Here is a 19,061-nt window from a genome sequence, read left to right as displayed (position 1 = left end):
TTCTTTAGCCCACTCTGCCACCCCAGTTCAGACATGGCTATATACAAATCAGTCTGACCCTGTGCCTCATGGGAACAGTCCAGCCCGAACTGCCAAGCCATGTCTTCCCTGGACCGGAAACAAGCTTCCAAGGACCGGTTTCTGGCATTTCACACAAATCTCTCCACAAGACCGGCCCAGCATACCTCAACACTCGACTCAACTTCTACATCCCCACCCGCCAGCTCCGCTCCGCCAGCCTCACCCTCGCCACAGTCCCCGCATCCGAGGAACGACCACCGGCGGCCGATCCTTCTCCCACCTCGCCGCCAAGACCTGGAACACCCTCCCCACCAACTTACATCAGACCCAGGACCTACTGGCCTTCAGGAGACTCCTCAAGACCTGGCTCTTCGATCATTAGCAGGACCCCCCACTCCCCCAGCGCCTTGAGACCCTCAAGGGTGTGTAGTGTGCTCTACAAATGTTATGATTGATTGATTGATTGGTGTGTCTCAGTCCACATCCATTGTATTGCCCTTGTTTATATAAGAAGCAGATAGACCCATAAAAATTTGCATAACTTGTGAATAAAAAGGCACTTTTTACCAATCTATTTCTGGCGAGGCAAAAAGAATCTGGAACCACCTCCCCCGGCTCTAAGAACATCATTGCTTTCAAGAAAGCCACGTAGGAGAACTCACCTTTAACTGACTTGTGGATCAGTAAGGGAAACTCCTGAGACAAATCACAAACTGCTCATTTTTCTACCAAAACAACAGCAGGAGGTCTTCAAAAATGTTTCCTCCTGCATTAAAAGTACAGATGTTTAGAGGAGGGAATGTGGCTTAATAGCCAAAGCTACCGACTTTGAAAGCGGGGAAATCAGTTTCGAGTCTCGGCGTTCATTCAACATCCTGTGATTCTGAGCAAATCATTCAAACTACTCTCCCCGTGCCTTAAAAATCTAACCTTGAGTGATATATTCAATGCGATGAAAGCGCTCCAATGTATTTGGACCAAGTTAGCGCTACATAAAACAAAAATCCCGATTTAGTGACATCCATAGGATGTTATTCTCCTTTGTGGTGCATTATATGCTTATTTGGCAACTTTGTAAGTAATTAAATAAATAAAAAAAGAAAGATAAAAGTTAAGGATCACATCACTCAAAGCCTTTCATGTTACCGTTTAGAATGTTCTCCTCTTTCCCCTAAATATGTAACTAGTTCTGACCCTATCTTCTTGCAGCTAACGCTTGCCCTTGTTATTCTATGATCTGCATTTCTCTGTATCTTGTAACTGTTTGTCTCGGTTCCTGCTGAGCGGGGAAGCATCCGTTTGTTTCCGCGAACCCCCGCCCCTCAGTTTCTAATACTTCTGCTGCAGTCTGACCTCGGACAGATGTGAGATTTGACATACATTATGAATAAATCTGCTGAAGATTGTCCTGCGCTGTACGAGGCTGTACCAGCCCCTGCTCCCCGCAGCGCAGTGTTTACAGAGCCCAGCCCTGCTCGTGAAGTTTATGAACATCCCTGAGCAGGAAACACCGCCCCCTGCCGGCCCGGGGGCCCGGTGTCCACCCTGCGGGGAGAGGGGAGCGCCCACTCTTCACAGCAGCAGCAGCAGCACGGCGGGTGCTGCCTCCCGACGGCAAAGCAGTCCATATAGGTAAGTACCAATGAGCCATGAACGAACAATTGGATGTCTGAGCCCATGGATGCGCGCTGCGAAGGCTGCTTCTGCGCGCTGCGAACTGGGAGGGCTACGGAAAAAGTTTAGCCGCGCGCCAGCTGCAGTAAGAGAGGGCGCGTTCCATTGTTCTAGTTAGACACCGTTTGCCCTGGGAGGTGGGTGGGTGGTCCTTGCTTATTGGAGGGGTCAGTGTTGTTGCAGGCTAATATTTTTCAGACCTCGCGGGGTCTGCTTTTTTCGGTACCTACGAAATGGAGCCAACAGATGGGTTTGTCCGGTTTGCCAGTAAGTGACACGATTGTAGTGCAAGTGGGCACATCTCGTTCCAGTCATGCACATTCATTTAAACGCCTGTTGAATTGTGGGAGTTGTAGTCTTCGTCACCGACCAGTCTCTCGAAATGTCTACATTAGTGTGGCTTGGGAAAGGAAAACCTGGTCTGGACTACTATCCCTGATGACACGTTGTCACCTTCGCAACGGAGCTTATTCAACATGTGTTCAAGTTCAAGTTCAGGTATTTATAAAGCGCACTACTCACCCAGAGGGTCTCAAGGCGCTAGAGGGAGGGGTTCATTGTTTATCGAATAGCCAAGTTTTCAGTTCTTTTCTGAAGGAGATGTGATTCTGAGTAAGGCGGAGGTGGGTGGGGAGTGAGTTCCAGGTCTTGGCAGCCAGGAAGGAGAAGGATCTGCCACCCATGGTGGTTTTTCGGAAGCGCGGGACTGCGGCGAGGGCTTGAATGGATGATCTTAGATGGCGGGTGGGATAGTAGAAGGACAGTCGGGAGTTGAGGCATTCTGGTCCTAGATTATAAAGGGCCTTGGGTGCGTGGGTAAGAAGGCGGAAAGTAATTCTTTTGTGGACGGGAAGCCAGTGGAGGTTTTTTAAGTGACCGGTGATGTGCTCTCGGCGTGGGATGTCTAATATGAGTCTCGCTGATGCGTTTTGGATGCGCTGGAGCTTTTTCTGCAATTTTGTTGTGATTCCGGCGTAGAGAGTGTTGCCATAGTCCAGTCGACTCGTGACCAGTGCATGTGCAGACCAGTGCGATTCTAACACCTTAACAAAGCCGTATTGTATGCACTGTAAGTCCAGGGAATAGGGATACCCCGCATGACCTTTCACAGCATTGACATTAAGGTCACACATACGTCACCAGAGGCCAGATCTATTTTCCTGCATCCCCTATTGGGACGGTGAAACAAGCAACACAGCCACCGGCTCACAGCCCCTCTCCTTTCAGACCTCCAGTGGCAGTGCCAAAGTGATAAGACACAGCTGCTAGGTTACCATGCCTGATGAGCTGCTCCTGTCAATTTCTTTCATTTTAATTCGAGGCTTATAGTCAGGGGGGCACAAGTCCTAAAAAATAGAAGTGGGGGGACTAACCAGGTTAGGCTCTAGGCAAGGGAAATCATGAACGCGCCATCACAGCGCATGATGTCGCGGTGAGAGACATTGCATGTGACATCACAGGAAGTGACCTCACTAGAAGTGACATCAGATATTAAGACCTCACACATATGTTTATCAGATATATCATGAGTACATTTAAGCACATTATGAGATTTAACAATTGAGATTTGGCGTTGGGGTTGTGACACAAAAGTGTCGCAATCCTGACGCAAAATCTGGGCCTCAACTAATACATTTATTTTTTTAAACCCTGTGACAAACAAATTGGTAACAAGGAGAAGCATGGCAGTAGGGCTGTTATGCTTAATTGGTTGCGAAGTCTACATTTTATAATATTTGATTGGGTTAAGGCATCTGCTGTGAACATGCCCAGTAAATCTCAGGGAATAGTAATAATGGTGAGATAACTCTGGTGGTTAATGCACTTGCTGGACAGATCTGTGTTTTGTAAAGTCCCAGATTTTAATCAAAGTACTAGCGAAGGCAAATGTGTCTCCTGCAAAGCACATCATTTTACACGCAGATTACAGATTTTTATTTTATGTAGATAGTAAAGTGGGTTACTGCTTTTAACACAGAGATCCTTTTGTTTCCTCCAGGTCAGACATTGCAATCCTTGTAATATAGCACAGTGAGCTTATATTACTCCTACACCTTATAACCCTCACTGTCTCATGTAACTCATTTTGTATATTAATTTACCCATACATGAGTTATTGTCAATGTATAATGTGCATGTTACATAAAGAGCTCTGATACTTGGCATTGGGTTGTGTAGCGCTATAAAAGAAATACAATAGTGTTATTGAAATTATTTTGTAAATACTGAGACAGAGGAACACACCTAGCATTCTTGCAGTGCATGCATCTCTTATACACAGGGACTGAACAAAGGCAAGAGCTGCCTCTCTCTCTTAAGTACTTGTGAAGAGATAATTAGCTGTGTGCCTTTATTTTCCCTGCTTGGAATTTACATTTAAGTGTGAGGTTCCAGGCCGCCTCCAGTCAGGATATTCAAACAAAAGCAGGCCTGATGGTTCCCTAACTTCGGCCCAGCTGGAGGTGAATAAAAAAGCTCCCTCGCTGCCTGCACGTTGCTGTTGAGAATCGAAAACGGACAACGTACAGGCGCTGCTGAATGTGTCTGGAAATTACACCGGGAGAAGTTCAGCATATTTATGTGGGGCCCAACTTCTTGGCGAGGGGGGGCGGCATCCACCCTGTGAAAATGGTGGGTGGATGCCGTGTACCTGGTGTATCCCCGACTTGTGCCCTGCTTATATTCCTGGTTTTATACTGGAATAAACAAGACTACAAGTCCCAGAATTCAAATTACAAATCCTGAGCTGGAGCATATACTCTCGCACGGCAACGGGAAACTTAGGACAGCTGAAAATAAATATGTCTGCAGGGTTCATTAGTTCCTCGTTCGCCCCACGTCCTTAGAGCACCACGTTGAATCCTAGACTTTCATTTCACAACTTGTGTGTTCTGGGAGTTGTAGTCCTGTGTAACATCTGTGAGCCAACTGCTGACGCACCACAAATTAGTTATAGTAACAGAAGAGCCCATGGCTTGAAACATAGGGGTCGATTAGGATGTAGGGCAGATCCCGACCGCCATGCGGGCGGTGGCGATCCGCCCTACATCCTTCCCTGCCCGCCACCCATTTCCCCAGTCATATTAGTATGGCGGGGGGACCCCAGTGGACGGAAAGAACGTCCGCCGGTTGACCAGTCGACTGGGTGGAAAAGGGACCATATATGGTGGCAGTGTCTGTTAGACACCGCCATCCATATTAGCATGGGCAGCAGAGCATGACTTTCCATGGCGGAGACCCCGCCATGGAAAGCCATGCAGAGTCTGCTTTTGGGGCCCGTTGTGGGCCCCCAGGTTATTGGGGGGGTGGAGGGTGCACATGGGGAGTACCTATGTGCCTGTCACCTTGTGCATGACAATGCACGCAGTGCATTCCCAGCATTGTGGCGGGCGGTATGTGAGCATCGCCTGCCACAATGCTGGGAATGGAGGATGCCACCACCACAGTGGCGGTGGCATCCTAATTGAAGGTTTGAAACCGCCGCACCACTGGCAGCCGGTCCCAGCACTGCTAGGGTGGCTGGCAGACTAAAGTCCTCCCACCATCCTAATCGTCCCCATAGTGTATCGATGACAAGGCGCTAGGTGGCACCCATAGACACCCCAAAAACAGGGAGTGCAGACTTCAATGACACCTCATGCAGGTCTGACCGAAAGCAACATAACAGTGTGTTCATTGAGGTTTACAGGTGGTCGAGCATTAAACAAACTTTTCATAAACGGCTGTTATTATGCATTCTGTTGTGTAGTTAGCGCTATTGAAGCATCACAGATGCTTTATAGCAACTTTGTTGCTACTGGGAAAGGTGAGACTTAAAGCTAGAGGCTTGTCTTCCCTACGGGCGGGGGGTCCCAATGTCTAGTTGAGCAGAGTAGGGTTCTTGAATCAAGTCCTTGATAAAGTTCACATTATTTCAGTATACACCCGGGATCTGTACATTACAACAAGAAGCACGCGCCCGGCTCCTATGCAGACTGGCCATCCCTATGTGGCTTCTCACATGCACGAGCCTCCAAGGCAGGTATGGACATGACGTCTCTTCTTGCTCTTCTCCCTGGGGTGTCGCAGGGTCTGGTGGAAGGTAGGGGTGTTCCTCGTCAGCAGCCCTCAAGGAGGTGATAAGGCAGGGTCACCATTAGAGAATATCGTTGAAGGCTGACAAGTCTTTCCAGGCCTCCTTGACTCCATTTAAAGTTTTCTGAATAGACCAGGTTTGGATGGCAGACTTTTGACATCATTCCATTTTCAAATTAAGTGCCAGTAATGAACTGACAATTAACAATAAAGGTCATACTATGCAACTAGCCTGATTATCAAGTCCCCAAGACCCATTTTGCAGTTCCTGGAATTTAATTTAGCAAGCAAATGCAAATCAATAGATTTATCAAATGGGCATATTCCAGTAAAAAGAGTGGTTCCTACTACACATCTGTGCAGTCATGTTAAATGAACAGTTATGTCCTCATTATACATTTGAATCAATACTGAAAAGTACATTTATGATAAATAATGTAACAAGAATGAAACATTGGTGATGACAGAGTCTTCGTTCAATCTTGAGGAGAGTAAGTTAGCTAAGCAATCATTGAGGGTGAACTCAACACGCATTGATGTTCAGTAGAATAAGTTAATGAAGAAGGCATTGAGATTATGTGAAGCAAGTTAATTGAGCAGGCATTGAGGTTATGTGAAGCAAGTTAATTGAGCAGGCATTGAGGTTATGTGGAGCAAGTTAATTGAGCAGGCATTGAGGTTAAATAGAGTATAACAAAGAAGCTGATGATTAAAGCAAACAGTCTAGCCACTACTCAAGACCTAACTGGGTTCCCCCAAAACACGACCCCCACCTTGCTGAGCCTCCCGCAGACTCAGCTGTACCTCCTGCGGACCCAGCGCTACCTCCCATCGGACCCAGCCGTACCTTCCATCGGACCCAGCCGTACCTTCCATCGGACCCAGCCGTACCTTCCATCGGACCCAGCCGTACCTTCCATCGGACCCAGCCGTACCTTCCATCGGACCCAGCCAGACCTTCCATCGGACCCAGCCGTACCTTCCAGTGGACCCAGCCGTACCTTCCATCGGACCCAGCCGTACCTTCCATCGGACCCAGCCGTACCTTCCATCGGACCCAGCCGTACCTTCCATCGGACCCAGCCGTACCTTCCATCGGACCCAGCCGTACCTTCCATCGGACCCAGCCAGACCTTCCATCGGACCCAGCCGTACCTTCCAGTGGACCTAGCTGTACCTTTCGCAGACCCAGCCATACCTCCTGCACATACCCCTTAAGATGGGTCCAGAAAAGGCTTGTCTTTTCTACAGTGCTTTCTGCCATTTTATTACTCTCTTTGATCCCACAAAAGACTAACAGTCCGATTTACAACGAGCTCTGCAGTCGTGGTGGAGTCTCCACACTCATCGCGGAATCTTTGCACTCATGGGGGAGCCTCTGCACTCGTAGCAGAGCCTTCGCACTCTCAGCAGTGTCTCCACTCCCGGGGTAAGCCTCTGCACTCGCTGCGGAGTCTCTGCACTCGTGGTGGAATCTCCGCACTCCAGCTCTCATCGCAGACATTCCGCCACAACTGCAGAGCCTCCGCCAGGACTATGCAAACTCTTTGTGAATCGGACCCTTTATCACCAATGGCTACATGTGGCAGACCTTCTACAGAAGAAACATGTGGGTAGTTCTCCAGTGAAATGAGATTGAAGTGGCTTGTGCTGTGCCGACAGTCATGTGGCACCCCATTCCCTCCCTTCTAATGTCATGCTTGGATCCTACCGCCATTAAATGGTCGCACAATCTTAGGCTAATGTTCCTCTAGCGAGAACAGAAGAACTCCTAGTGGCCCGCCGGGCACGAAAGAGGCTAATATTTCACCCACAGGGATGTATTGAGTCCTGGGTGGAATGCTTGACAGAGAAGGTAGTGTGATGAGGGAGTGAAGTGTTCTTGCTGCTCTGTTCAGAGTACTCTATACTCTGCCACATCCGGACAGACGTTTAAAGCATTGGGGTATTTGTTGTTTAAGGCTCTGGGGTACTTGTTGACCAAAGCTGGTCCAGGAACTCTCTGGGCCATATCAGTTCATGTGACCGGCCACCCTGCAACTAAATAGCATGGCATGGATAAAGGGGCACTTTGATTGGCGGCACGGCAGCCAATCTGATAGGTCGCACTTCAGGCAGTCATGACTACTGTGCCTATGAATGGTATTACCGTGGTATCTATGCCCTAAGATGCTTCTCCCTCTCTGGCTTCACACTGGAGTACCTAAGACCTCATGACCCCTTCCCTGTTAAGTGATGTTGCTCATTGCTTTTATCTTTCCTTGCAGGCATCTACTATTGTAGAACTAGGTAATGAACACTTTTATGCAACCTAAGACTACCCATCTCCCCTCCCTGAAATGGGTGTTTTTCAGTAAGAGGTAAACAACACCGTTCACAGCTTCTTTTCAGAAGCGTCTCTATCCAGGAACCTCCAAGTCTGGGGTACTCGCGCCAAGACAAGCGGATGTGGTCTTTTCACAGAAAGCATCCATTTTAGTAAGAATGGCGAGCACCAGTGGAGTCCCACAAAAGAAGGTGAAGCACACTGGAACAAAAACAGGACTGCATGTCAGGACCGAGCACCACAGGGATAAAGCCCTGTGGTGTTGGTATTTCTAACTGATTGATGTTACATTTTGTGAAGCCTGGCGCTAGTCCTATCTGTCGGTTTCACTTGATGCTTTCAGCGCCTTAGGAACAGGTATTAGGATGAGCAAGAGTGTTGCATCCTATGTGGAGAAGTTCAAGTGAAAAAGGGGCGCATTGGGGAAAGAATAGAAAGGATCCTGTGCACAGGAACATGGGGAGAACATACATGATAAAAAGGATGTCTGGTGGAAGTACACGTGACGGGTTGTAGAAAGTGCAAGAAAACAAAGCTGAGCGAGAGCAGGCCAACGTAAGGAAAGATTGTGCGAGGAATGTGAAAAAAGAAGATATGCCAGACTGGAGGCACCCAGAGTAGTTCATGCACATCAGATATCGTTCCTAGCCTTAGGGGTGCAGCCCCCGGAGGGCCTGTCAATGGCCGTTTTGCCTTTACTTATAAATAGTGACTCCATCAAGACCTCAATATCTTTATCCCATAAATCATGCAGAACAAATATGATATATCATTACCTTTGTTAGTGCAGTTGTTTGCAAGATGTATTGTTACTCCTTCTTTAAGATGTACATAGAGCGGCTCCTAGCTCAACCCACAGGAGTATTACTCCTCACCTCATGCTATTGGATGTTTGGTTAATCATTCTTCTGGTGGTCTGTCCAGAGGGGCTGCATGGTGTGGCTGAAGCGGATGTTGTTCCCACCTGTGAAGATGGGGTCGAGGGTGTGTCCTGCCTTGTGAGTGGGGGTGTTGATGAGCTGTTTCAGTCCGATGTTGGCGAGGTTGTCCAGGAGGGTAGTTGAGTTGGGGTCATTGAGGTTGTCGAGGTGGAAGTTCAGGTCTCCGATGAGTATGTAGTCCATGGAGGCGATGGCGTGGGGTGCGATGTCGTCAGCAATTTTAGTGGCAAACAAAGCGCGAGGTCTGGGGGGGTCTGTAGGCGAGGGTGCCGAGAAGAGTGGTTCTAGGGCTGGTCTTTATCTGGAAGTGAAGGTATTCAGTGGCGGTGGAGGAGTCGCTTGTGGTGGAGGTAGGGAGTCGGAGGGAGCAATGGCGAGTCCTCCTCCTGGGTGGTTGGGATGGTCCTTTCTCTGTATCTTGTAGCTGTCGGGAATGTCGGTGGTGATGTCGGGGTGGAGGAGGCTCTGATAGCCCTTACTCTGTCTGGCCATCGGAGGAGTATGTAGGCGGCAGAGCCGGTTACATACTGACGTCCTGCCTGTCTCTAAATCAGGTCATTGGACCTTCTATTTGGCAAAGAGAGTACTAGTGGAGAAGTGTGGCTTACTGGTTAGAGCGGCAGACCCTGAAGCGGAGATCAGGCCTTGGACCAGGGTTCAAGTCCCGACGCGGCAGGGTCTTGAGCTCAATGTCCGCGGACTCGATAATTTCCGCCTCGGCGCCTACTCTAATCATGGGTCCCACGCTGCAACTCTGGGCAATAGCTTGCTTAATCTCCACAACGGCCCCTACAACACTGGCATGCCTGGCTTCACCTTGGGGGTGCCCAGGAGGGGCTTCTCACAGGGAGAGCCAGGAAGGGTTCCACAGCGTTATACAGCGCCGGGACACCCCATTGGGGCAGCTGTGCGCTTTACAAAATACACTACACTACACTACACACACTCCGTCCCCTTTTGCGACAGACCACCCCATCCACCAAACTGTAGATCTGGCCCTCCATTTGTTAACTTGTGCTGCCAACGCAAAGGAATGATGTAATTTCATGGTTGCACAACATACTATTAAAAAAAATGGAGTAAACTCACAAACGCGTTGTGTGCCAGTGGCATAACATAAGCCCCTGCAGCCCCCGCGGTGCTGGAGTGCGAACTCCTGAGGACCCCTCAGCAAAAGTGATAGGTGGTGGGCCGGGAAGTGGGGGATACTTTGCAAGGAGGGCTCTCAGGTTGTGTTATGCTACTGTTATGCCTTGTTCACAGAGACAGGCTTCTCACCCTCCTCAAGGCTTTTCATAAAAATAATATGCACCTCATTTATAGCCGTTTAGAAGTATTCAATGGCCTTGTAAACTGTTGTTCTAGACCCTGTTCAGCCCAAAGAACAAACGCTGATTTATGACTGAGAACTTACTGACCGATTAACTGAACTTTTCTGCAGCTTCAAGTGTGTTTACACCTCCTTACCAAGGCTGCTGCCTTGACAAGAGCTGCTTGAGGGTGAAGGAGGCACTTTCTGTGCTGTGCAAGCATCGCACCAGGAGCTGCCAAGGTTAAGATACTTTTTCAAGGAGAAAGAATGAGGGTGGTGAAGTCAGGCAGATACACAGTTTCAGAATGTAAACAGCTTGCATGGCCTCACCCTCTCTGCTGCCTTTGTGTGGTTCCAGCTCCCAGGCACAGACCTCAAAAGTCTGCACTGGACAGTGCTCGCTTGCTTTTCTTACTTAAGTTTGAAAATGACATAATTCTCTTTTTGGCTAACCCTTTCCCTTTCCTAAGCAGACTCTGCTTAATTCCTCCAGCTGGAGGAGGGGCTGAGCCTGATGGGTGAGTTGCCTGTTTCTTGGAGATGAGTTGCCCTCATAATATAAAGACTGTGATGGGGAGGAGGGTTAGGTGGTATTGTGGTCATGTGGCTAAGCTGCTTACCTTCCATCCTGGAGACTTGGGTTTTAGTCCCAGCTTTTGAGAAATTGTAAATATTTTTTATTTTATTAATAAAGTTTTATATAGCGCGAACTTGACCTAAGAGGGTATCCGAGCGCTTTACATTTAGAATCGTTGCAATACAAGTTACATCAGATACAAGAGCATAGTAAGGTACAGTGCACATAAACAATGTTTCAATAATTCGTAGGAGGGAGGGGAGGAAGGAGTAATAGCGGGGAGACGAGGAGGAACTATGCCCAGTGTCTAGCTGGGTAGATGACGGTCAAGGGGAAAACCAGGGCCAATCTCCTCACTAGCTGTCGAGCAGCTCCACCGGTCACCAGCCATGTTGCTCAGGTCTCAGAGTTCAGGAAAAAATAGTTTTTCGTTTATTTGATTTGCCACGGTTATATAATGTTTTGTAAAGAGTTACTAAACCTGTTTAAAGGTACTTCGGAATTCCATTATGTCTGCCCCACTTACTAAAATCACAGTAAATCCACCAAAAGAGTTTTTATGTGTTCCTGGTGATCTTCCTGTTCCTGGATACAATGGAAGGAGTATTTTATTAATTACCTTTTTACTATTCACAGAACAAATACCCCGGCACTCTAGTCATTTACTTCTATGGTTTAACAAAAATAGTCATTAGAACTAAAACCAACACTACAATAATGAGTGAAACTTTCTATCACAGGAATTATGTATAGAGACAGATATTCTTCATTTCTTTCAGTTGTTTATTCGCAAGTAGGTATCAAAAATAAATAATTCTTCCTCACTAATACCACAACCAGATTTTCTAAACATTCACAAAAAGCAAAATGAGATTTCTGTGATGTATTCTTTGTTCCATTCCTTAGTCAGGTAAAGTAGGAAAACCGCCAACGCGCGTTTCGTCACTACGGTGACTTCCTCAAGGCTTATGATGTATAGTCTGCGAGTCCTAAAATCAACTTGTTTGGCTCTGATATCCCCAAGATTGCTGAGGGTTCTTGGTCCCGATTCGCAAATAAACAATAGTTGACAGAATTGTAGTGGATGATAAAGATTCCCACGTCTTTCAATACGTTCCGGGCATAAAGTATTGACAGCAACGAAAAAAGTCTATTTTATCAGAGTCTTCACACATATAAGTGTCCTCCGAGACGTTACTGGCGTGTGGGAACTGCTTCCACTCAACTGACAGGGTCTTATCATAGTACCCAGAACTCTACAATTGTACTGCGCCTTGAACATAATGGCAGTTGACACACCTTTGGGATGAGAAACAAATTGGAATTAGCACCCATCCAAAGTTATAGCATTTAGCAATTCTCATAGTATCAAATGTCCAAATGGAAGATCAAAAGAGTAGGTCCCAAATCCACTTGTGATAGAAAATTATTCTTTATTTTTATGCTTCAGAAAGCTTGTTATAAAATCCAAACTCATCAGAAATTTTTTAGCCAACGCGTTTCATCTCGGTCGAGACTTCTTCAGGGCTCAAGATGAAAATATCGAGTATTGTAATGGATTCCACTAATACAAATGGACCTGATCAGCTGATAATGACCACTCAAATATTCAAAACGTAATCTCAAAGTGATGTTTGAGTAATTCTCCAGTGTGTGGTAAATGTAACACAAAATTGTCTATGCGATAGCAGTCAGTCCACAATGTAGGAGCAATCTGACTTCATGGTTTGTGTAGCTAGGTATCGAAAAAAGGCATGGTAGCAGGCATGGTAGCCAGAACCGAATTGCGTCTGGCTACCATGCCTTTTTTGTAGTGGACTGACTGCTATCGATGCGGTGCTGAACACCTGTTTTTTCCTGCTACGTCTCTTGTGGAAATGTTTATTTTTTCTATAGAGAGCGGCCAGACAACAGGTGACTCAAGCCCTGATTATATTCTGGTTGGACTACGGGAATGGTCTCTATCTTGGCCTGCCTAGCTAATTGCTAGACAGATTTCAGCTTGCCCAGAATGCAGCTGCCCATACCATCTTTGAGCTTCCCCGGATTGTGCCTGTGTCCCACTCTCTGAGGAGCCTTTATTGGCTCCCAGTAAGGAAAATAGTAATCTTCAAGACCTTACTCGTTACCCAGTAAGCTCTGTATTCGGACCAGACTAGAGTACCTCAAATGGAAAATCGCATTCTATACCCCACGTAGAACTCACCGTTCATTTGACCTGCTGCTAGCAAACACCCCCCCCCCGAGTTAGAAAGTCGAGGACAGGGGGAAAGGCTCTCTCCTATCTTGGTCCTGTCCTCTGGAACAAAATGCCCTTTCACTTAAGAAACATTGAATCGACTCCTCAGTTTCGAAAGAAACTGAAAACCTGGCTCTATTCTTGCCAATAATCGTTTCCTCCCAGCTGCTCTCCTTTCAGCCTTTAGCGCCAGGACACTCTTGGGAGTAACTGTGTGCTCTACAAATACCCCATACATAGACATAAACATAGAATACACTGACAAAATAACTCTATGGCTGAGACTTATAGATGGTCTATTCTTGATATGGAACGGCATGAGCAAAGAATTTATAGAATATTTTGAGAGACTAAATGTGAATAATGTTGGTCTAAAGTTCTCATGTAACACGATTACAGCATCAGTACAGTTCCTGGATGTGATGGTGTACATTGAAGAAAATCATATACAAACAACTGTCTATCGCAAACCTACATCCACCAATGGCATATTACACAGATCCAGCTTCCATCCAAACTCTGTAAAAAAAAATGCATTCCTTATGGAGAATTTATTAGGATGAAATGAATCTCTTCTGATAAGAAAGAATTAGAACTCCAACTTAAAGAAACAGAACATAGATTCCTGCTAAGGGGATAGAGACCAATGTACATCAAGGAAAGAAAGAAAGGGGCAGAGTCTGTGACACGGCACACACTTTTGTGAATAAGCAATGAGGCAAAATCTCAGAAAAGAAGATCCAACAATCAGAATGGTATTAAGCTACAGCAAAGAAACTCAAGACATAATCCGAATTTTGAAAAACCATTGGAATATACTTAAGAAAGATACAGACACTGGGGAACTGCTGGGCAGTTGACCAGATATATCATACCAAAAAGCCCCTTCACTCAAAGATAAACTAGTGAAAATCCACTTTGAAATGGAAAACCAAAATCATGGCTGACAAAACAAGAAGAAGGGTTTACAGGCAAAAATATTTGAGAATTCCCTGACTTCAACGAAAAAATCTTTTCTATTGATGAAAGGATAACATCGAAACTACTTATGTAGTATACATCATTGAATGTCTGTGTGGACTAAAGTATATAGGTAGTACCATCTCTCCCCTGAAAAAGAGAATACATAACATATTCGAGCAGTACAGAATAAGGATATGAACTATGCAGTGATGAAACATCTGGAAGTACATCTTAGATATGTCTGCCAACAGATGCGATATTATGGAATAGCTAGTGTACCCAAAATTGAAAGAGGAGGTGACAAAACATTAAGATTGAGACCTTCAGAATCACGTCTCATTATAGGATTCAGGAAAAAGCATCCATATGGACTGAACGGGGATGAAGAACTCAACATTCATCTATGAGTGGAATTGCCAATAAGAGCAGTAGAAAAATTAAATATAGAATGACTCTGACCATCTGCCCTACGCAAATAAGTAACAATTGTATGGTGTGATAGATTTAGACATTTAGAACTTGCAGGACATAAATAAATTGCAATTAGATCCATAGAGATGCTTTAGGATACAACAATGACATAAAAACATAGTAATTTGATGCCAGAAGGAATGGGGCCCTGAGCCCAGAATCATGAAGGTTGAAACCACACAAAAAGCAATTATTTCAAAGCCCAAAAAGAAAGCTATTAGAGCACACTAATATTAATTCTCAGAAAAGGGGATAGCACCCTAAAATATAAATTTGTGAGGGCCTCATAACATAATGTGAGGAAACAGCAGGAAGGAGCCTTGACGTTAGGCTCCTTAGTGTATGCATGGGAGTCAGCCACCAAGCTATTCAGTGAGACTCTGGAACTGAGCCTGTAGAAGGGTAATGAGATTTCTAACACTTAATTAAATGAGAGGAAGCAAATGAGCAAAAGTGCATATAACAATGACCTGACGAGTATACATCTTTTCTCAAAACTAACACCTAGGAGTGAGACTAGGCATAAAATAATAACAAACACAACAGTGGTAGGCATGAAGTAAGGTGTATAAGTATGAAAATCTGGGTAATTTGTTTTTAATGTTTATTATTGTATGTAATCTCTTGATCTTCATATCCCACAACGCTTCATGGTGAGCCAAGTGGAAACTATGTATAAATAGAGGGATTCACTTAACAGTGAACAATACTTTGTAGCCGAAACGCGTTGTTGATTGTGTACTGAGTGGCAATGTATGCCACTAAATCAACTTTGCTGATATTTCTACAAAAAAAGGTGATGGTGTGCTGTGTGGCAATGTATGGAAACAAAATAAACTTTGCTGATATTTCTCTGAAACTCCTGGGGTGCGGTGTATAACTTGTTGGTGAGAGATGATTGCTTGGCATGGTTCCGGCCTGAACACCGGCCGTGAAGAGCACGCTGTAATTGGAACCAATTGGACAATATATTCTATTAATCTTATATGATTAAATGTTCTAAGCAGTCACAGACCCCCTAAGTAGGCATTGCGGTCCCCAGGGGTCCCCGAATCACAGGTTAAGAATGGCTGGCGCACAGTGGTTCAAGATATATTTTTATATGATTACTGTGTACAAGCTATTAATAGACAATGAATGGAGTGAACCACAAGGAGAAACGTAAAACAATTAAATATCTGTAAACTGGAGGCAAGAAGAGATATGGAATATCGCAGATAACTTCAATCATCCTAGCAAGAATCTTCACAAAGCAGGGATTTTCCATTGGAGGACTATTCTCAAAAAGAGGATATTGGTTTAGAGAGGGATTAGACACAAACTCAGTCGGTCTGGTACTGGTCTAATAAGGAGAAAGCTGGAGACCACGGAGAGTTTGTGTTCCAAAGGCAGCTGGTTATGGTAGAGAGGATGTGCCTGGCTCTTCTCCCCAATTTCAAAGGTTTGCCAAAAGGCTCTACTTCACAGATATAATTTGAACATTACACTGAATTCATAGAAATGTGCTGTTTCCATTAGGACTAATCTTGTATTAGGAAATCGTGCTCCTTTTTGAAGACATTGCAAAGTTTTCTGGGAGGATTTATGTACTACATGTTTAAACCTCAACATTGAAGGAGTATCCCATACACACTCCCACTGAGCATAGTGTGACTCACAACAGTGGGGGAGTATTTAATCATTGAGGCGTGTTCTCCATTATGTCCTGGAGTGAACCACACTAATGAACACACCCCTGGCCCATCATCTGGAATGGATTGCAAAACAGCTGCTGAAATTTGGTCCCAGGAAAATGCTGAGTAGCCAAAGCGAGACCTCGTTAAATGAGAATGAGTCACCAGTTTTGAATGATTCCCACCAAAAATGAGAGCAGAAGCAGATGGGCATTAACATGCACAGTCTGTCTACAAACCCAATACATATTTTTCTGATAACCAGATTTTGATGTATTTGCCAGTTGTTACCCACACACAAGGGTGCTTCTCTCAAACAGAATGACAAAGGAGTACATGGCATATTGGTTGACTATATGCACCCCATCTGCTTCCATGCATTACTACAACTTTAACCGGACTCCAGGCTTACTGAGAGAAGAGAAAAGGGACCTTAAAAGGGCATCAGGACTATCCAAGGGGCCCACTGTGTATTTTGTTATTTGCAAGATATTTTTTGTTTTTGGTATTATTGATGCATTCGTGACTTTCATGAAAGCCCAACTGGCTGGGTCAAAGAGGTCTGGCACCATATGACTAACTCTTGCTGACAGAATGCCCAGGAAAAGCTTGGTATCAAGATTCAGAAAGGAGACTGGTGTATAAGGACTGCATGTGGAAAGAGCCTTACCCAGTTTAGGAATTATAATGGTTGCCTCTGCCACAGAGCCAGCCACAACTCCAGAGTTACTAAAGTGAAAATATATATAGGTTAGCAATGGTGTCAGTGCTTGCAAAATGTGGTAAAATGCAGCTGTAGAGCCATATGGTCTGTGGTCTTTCCCAGTCTTTATTGGTGCATAGCACTAATTACCTCCTCTACACATTTAGTAAATCTAAGTGCTCCACTCACTCAGGTGGAAGTTTGGGTCCAAAATGAGCCTTAGATACTTGTCAATCAATTGTCCATCTACCCACTCTGTCTCATAGAGACTCTAATAAGATTCAGCTGTATTGATATATACGTGTTATATGGACGCACTCTTTTGCCTCTGATTTCTCCTACCTGGCGCTTGTTGAATTTGTTCCTAAGCTGTCTGCCCAGGAGTTTGCCCACTTTGTTGCTGAACACGTAGTACTTTTGCTTTGTTGTGAGTAGGGTATATTCTGCTTCATCAAGATACCGTGCCCTGGCTGAGGTGCATGATCACATAACCCAACCTTTTCTATAGACTTAGTTCATGTTCTGCTTCCAAAGAGGGATGACCTTCTAGTTGTGCCCTAGTGTCAGATCTGACAGCTTTCAGGTGTACTGCTCCTGATGTAATGGATACCCTCTGGATCTCTTTGACAGTGTCTCAAAAAACTCATTCGTATATTCCATCTACGTAGTTTTCTTTGATGACATTAGAGATACTTTCTATGACCTCTTCACTTAAAGCAGAGTTAGAGGTGGTTGTGATTCAAACCCCATCAGGAGTTCAAAGCGGGATCCTTCCCAGGGCAGTGGTCAGGGCCGATGCGAAAGAATTGTCAAGGCATGCATACATGTCCTTACCAGCTGACTAGAAGGTGAAATCCGTCTCCTTCGTGTGGCGTTCTTTGCACACATCTATCCGAACCATTGAGCTTACCCATAAACAAAATGTGGTTGAGGCCTGAAAAGTGATGTGATCTATCTCTGTTGAATTCCATTACTATAGTGAAACCCCATATGACCACATCACCTTTCAAGTATGAGATCTGTGAAATTGCCCTTTTTTAGAAATACCTCTTGACCCTCATTTGGTATGTAAGGGGATGTGAACATTAATAACTCTGAGCCCAGTGAGACCTTAATGCTCAGACATCTTGTCTGGGAACACCTGTTCTGTTGTACAGATCTCCTGAAATGTCTTGCACACAGGATCGCGGTATCTGCCTTCTTTAGTGGTCTGGAGTATAATTGTTTTGCAGTGGGAACCATTTAGATTTCACTTTGGAACAATCCCTTTTTAAAAGGTAGGTCTGCAGAAGGCAGACATCTTAACTCTTCTCTATTCATAGATTCAGTGTTTCCTCCAGGGAATTGACACCTTTCACATTCAGGCTGACAGCTTTATGCAGGGAGTTATATGAGGACAGGAGACTGTAGTTTGTACTGCTGCTCTTTCACCTGTCCTGCTCAGTCAGAGACCTCATTGCCCCTAGCCAACCTATGTCAACCAGAGTGTTGTGACCTCTAAAGGCCACCAACGCTTCCTCCTAATTGAAATTGAAGACCATGAAGAGAATAGAAACTACTACAACCTCCCACCCCCTGCAGGAATGAAATAACCTGTAGACTTTCAGAGGCCAACTCCCCTTTGTAGCTATCCCCCTCCACCTGTCGAGTTGACAGTCTTGACTATTCACAGCTTTCTGCTCTAGTCCATTGATACTCTCAGTATACCAGCCCAGCTTCTGTCTGCACCTCTCTTGCCACATCTTCTGATCTCTTGCCACATCTTCTGCACTCTTGCCACATCTTCTGCACTCTTGCCACATCTTCTGCACTCTTGCCACATCTTCTGATCTCTCGCCACACCTTCTGCTCTCTTGCCACATCTTCTGATCCCTTGCCACATCTTCTGCTCTCTTGCCACTGATCTTCAGGACTTCGTTTAGGGCTTCCACTATGGCCATATTCTTTTGCATGTTTTTACAGTGAATGTTCTGCTATGTGAGTCGTGTTTCTTGTAGTCTCTGTTTCTAGAGCTCGAAGTCCTCCTGCTGGTGACTTCCAAGCGGGGGCTATCTTGTGCTTTCTCTTGGGCTCTAACCAAGGGCGTT

The 19,061-nt window shown here is 45.4% G+C and overlaps 1 protein-coding gene across 2 annotated transcripts in view; it reads left to right on the top strand.

Annotated features, from left to right (window-relative positions):
- The first annotated feature begins 1,387 nt into the window (after window positions 1-1,387).
- The window catches only part of LOC144773514 (sialidase-3-like), an 80,382-nt gene continuing 62,708 nt past the window's right edge, over window positions 1,388-19,061 (top strand). Inside the window, exon 1 of one of the 2 annotated variants that reach the window (XM_078658572.1) lies at window positions 1,388-1,653. Coding sequence is in view for 1 of the 2 variants with exons in the window: in XM_078658571.1 (XP_078514697.1) it covers window positions 2,172-2,193 (22 nt within the window). In the remaining variant the exon portion in view is untranslated. Of the gene's footprint in view, window positions 1,654-2,068; window positions 2,194-19,061 lie in introns of those variants that run through there. The other variant, XM_078658571.1, reaches the window with a different exon arrangement.

Source organism: Lissotriton helveticus, chromosome 8, assembly GCF_964261635.1.
Source record: "Lissotriton helveticus chromosome 8, aLisHel1.1, whole genome shotgun sequence".
In the NCBI taxonomy this organism is placed as follows: Eukaryota; Metazoa; Chordata; class Amphibia; order Caudata; family Salamandridae; genus Lissotriton; species Lissotriton helveticus.
Note: the sequence above shows the minus strand (reverse complement) of the source record. Positions and strands in the feature narration are given on the sequence as shown.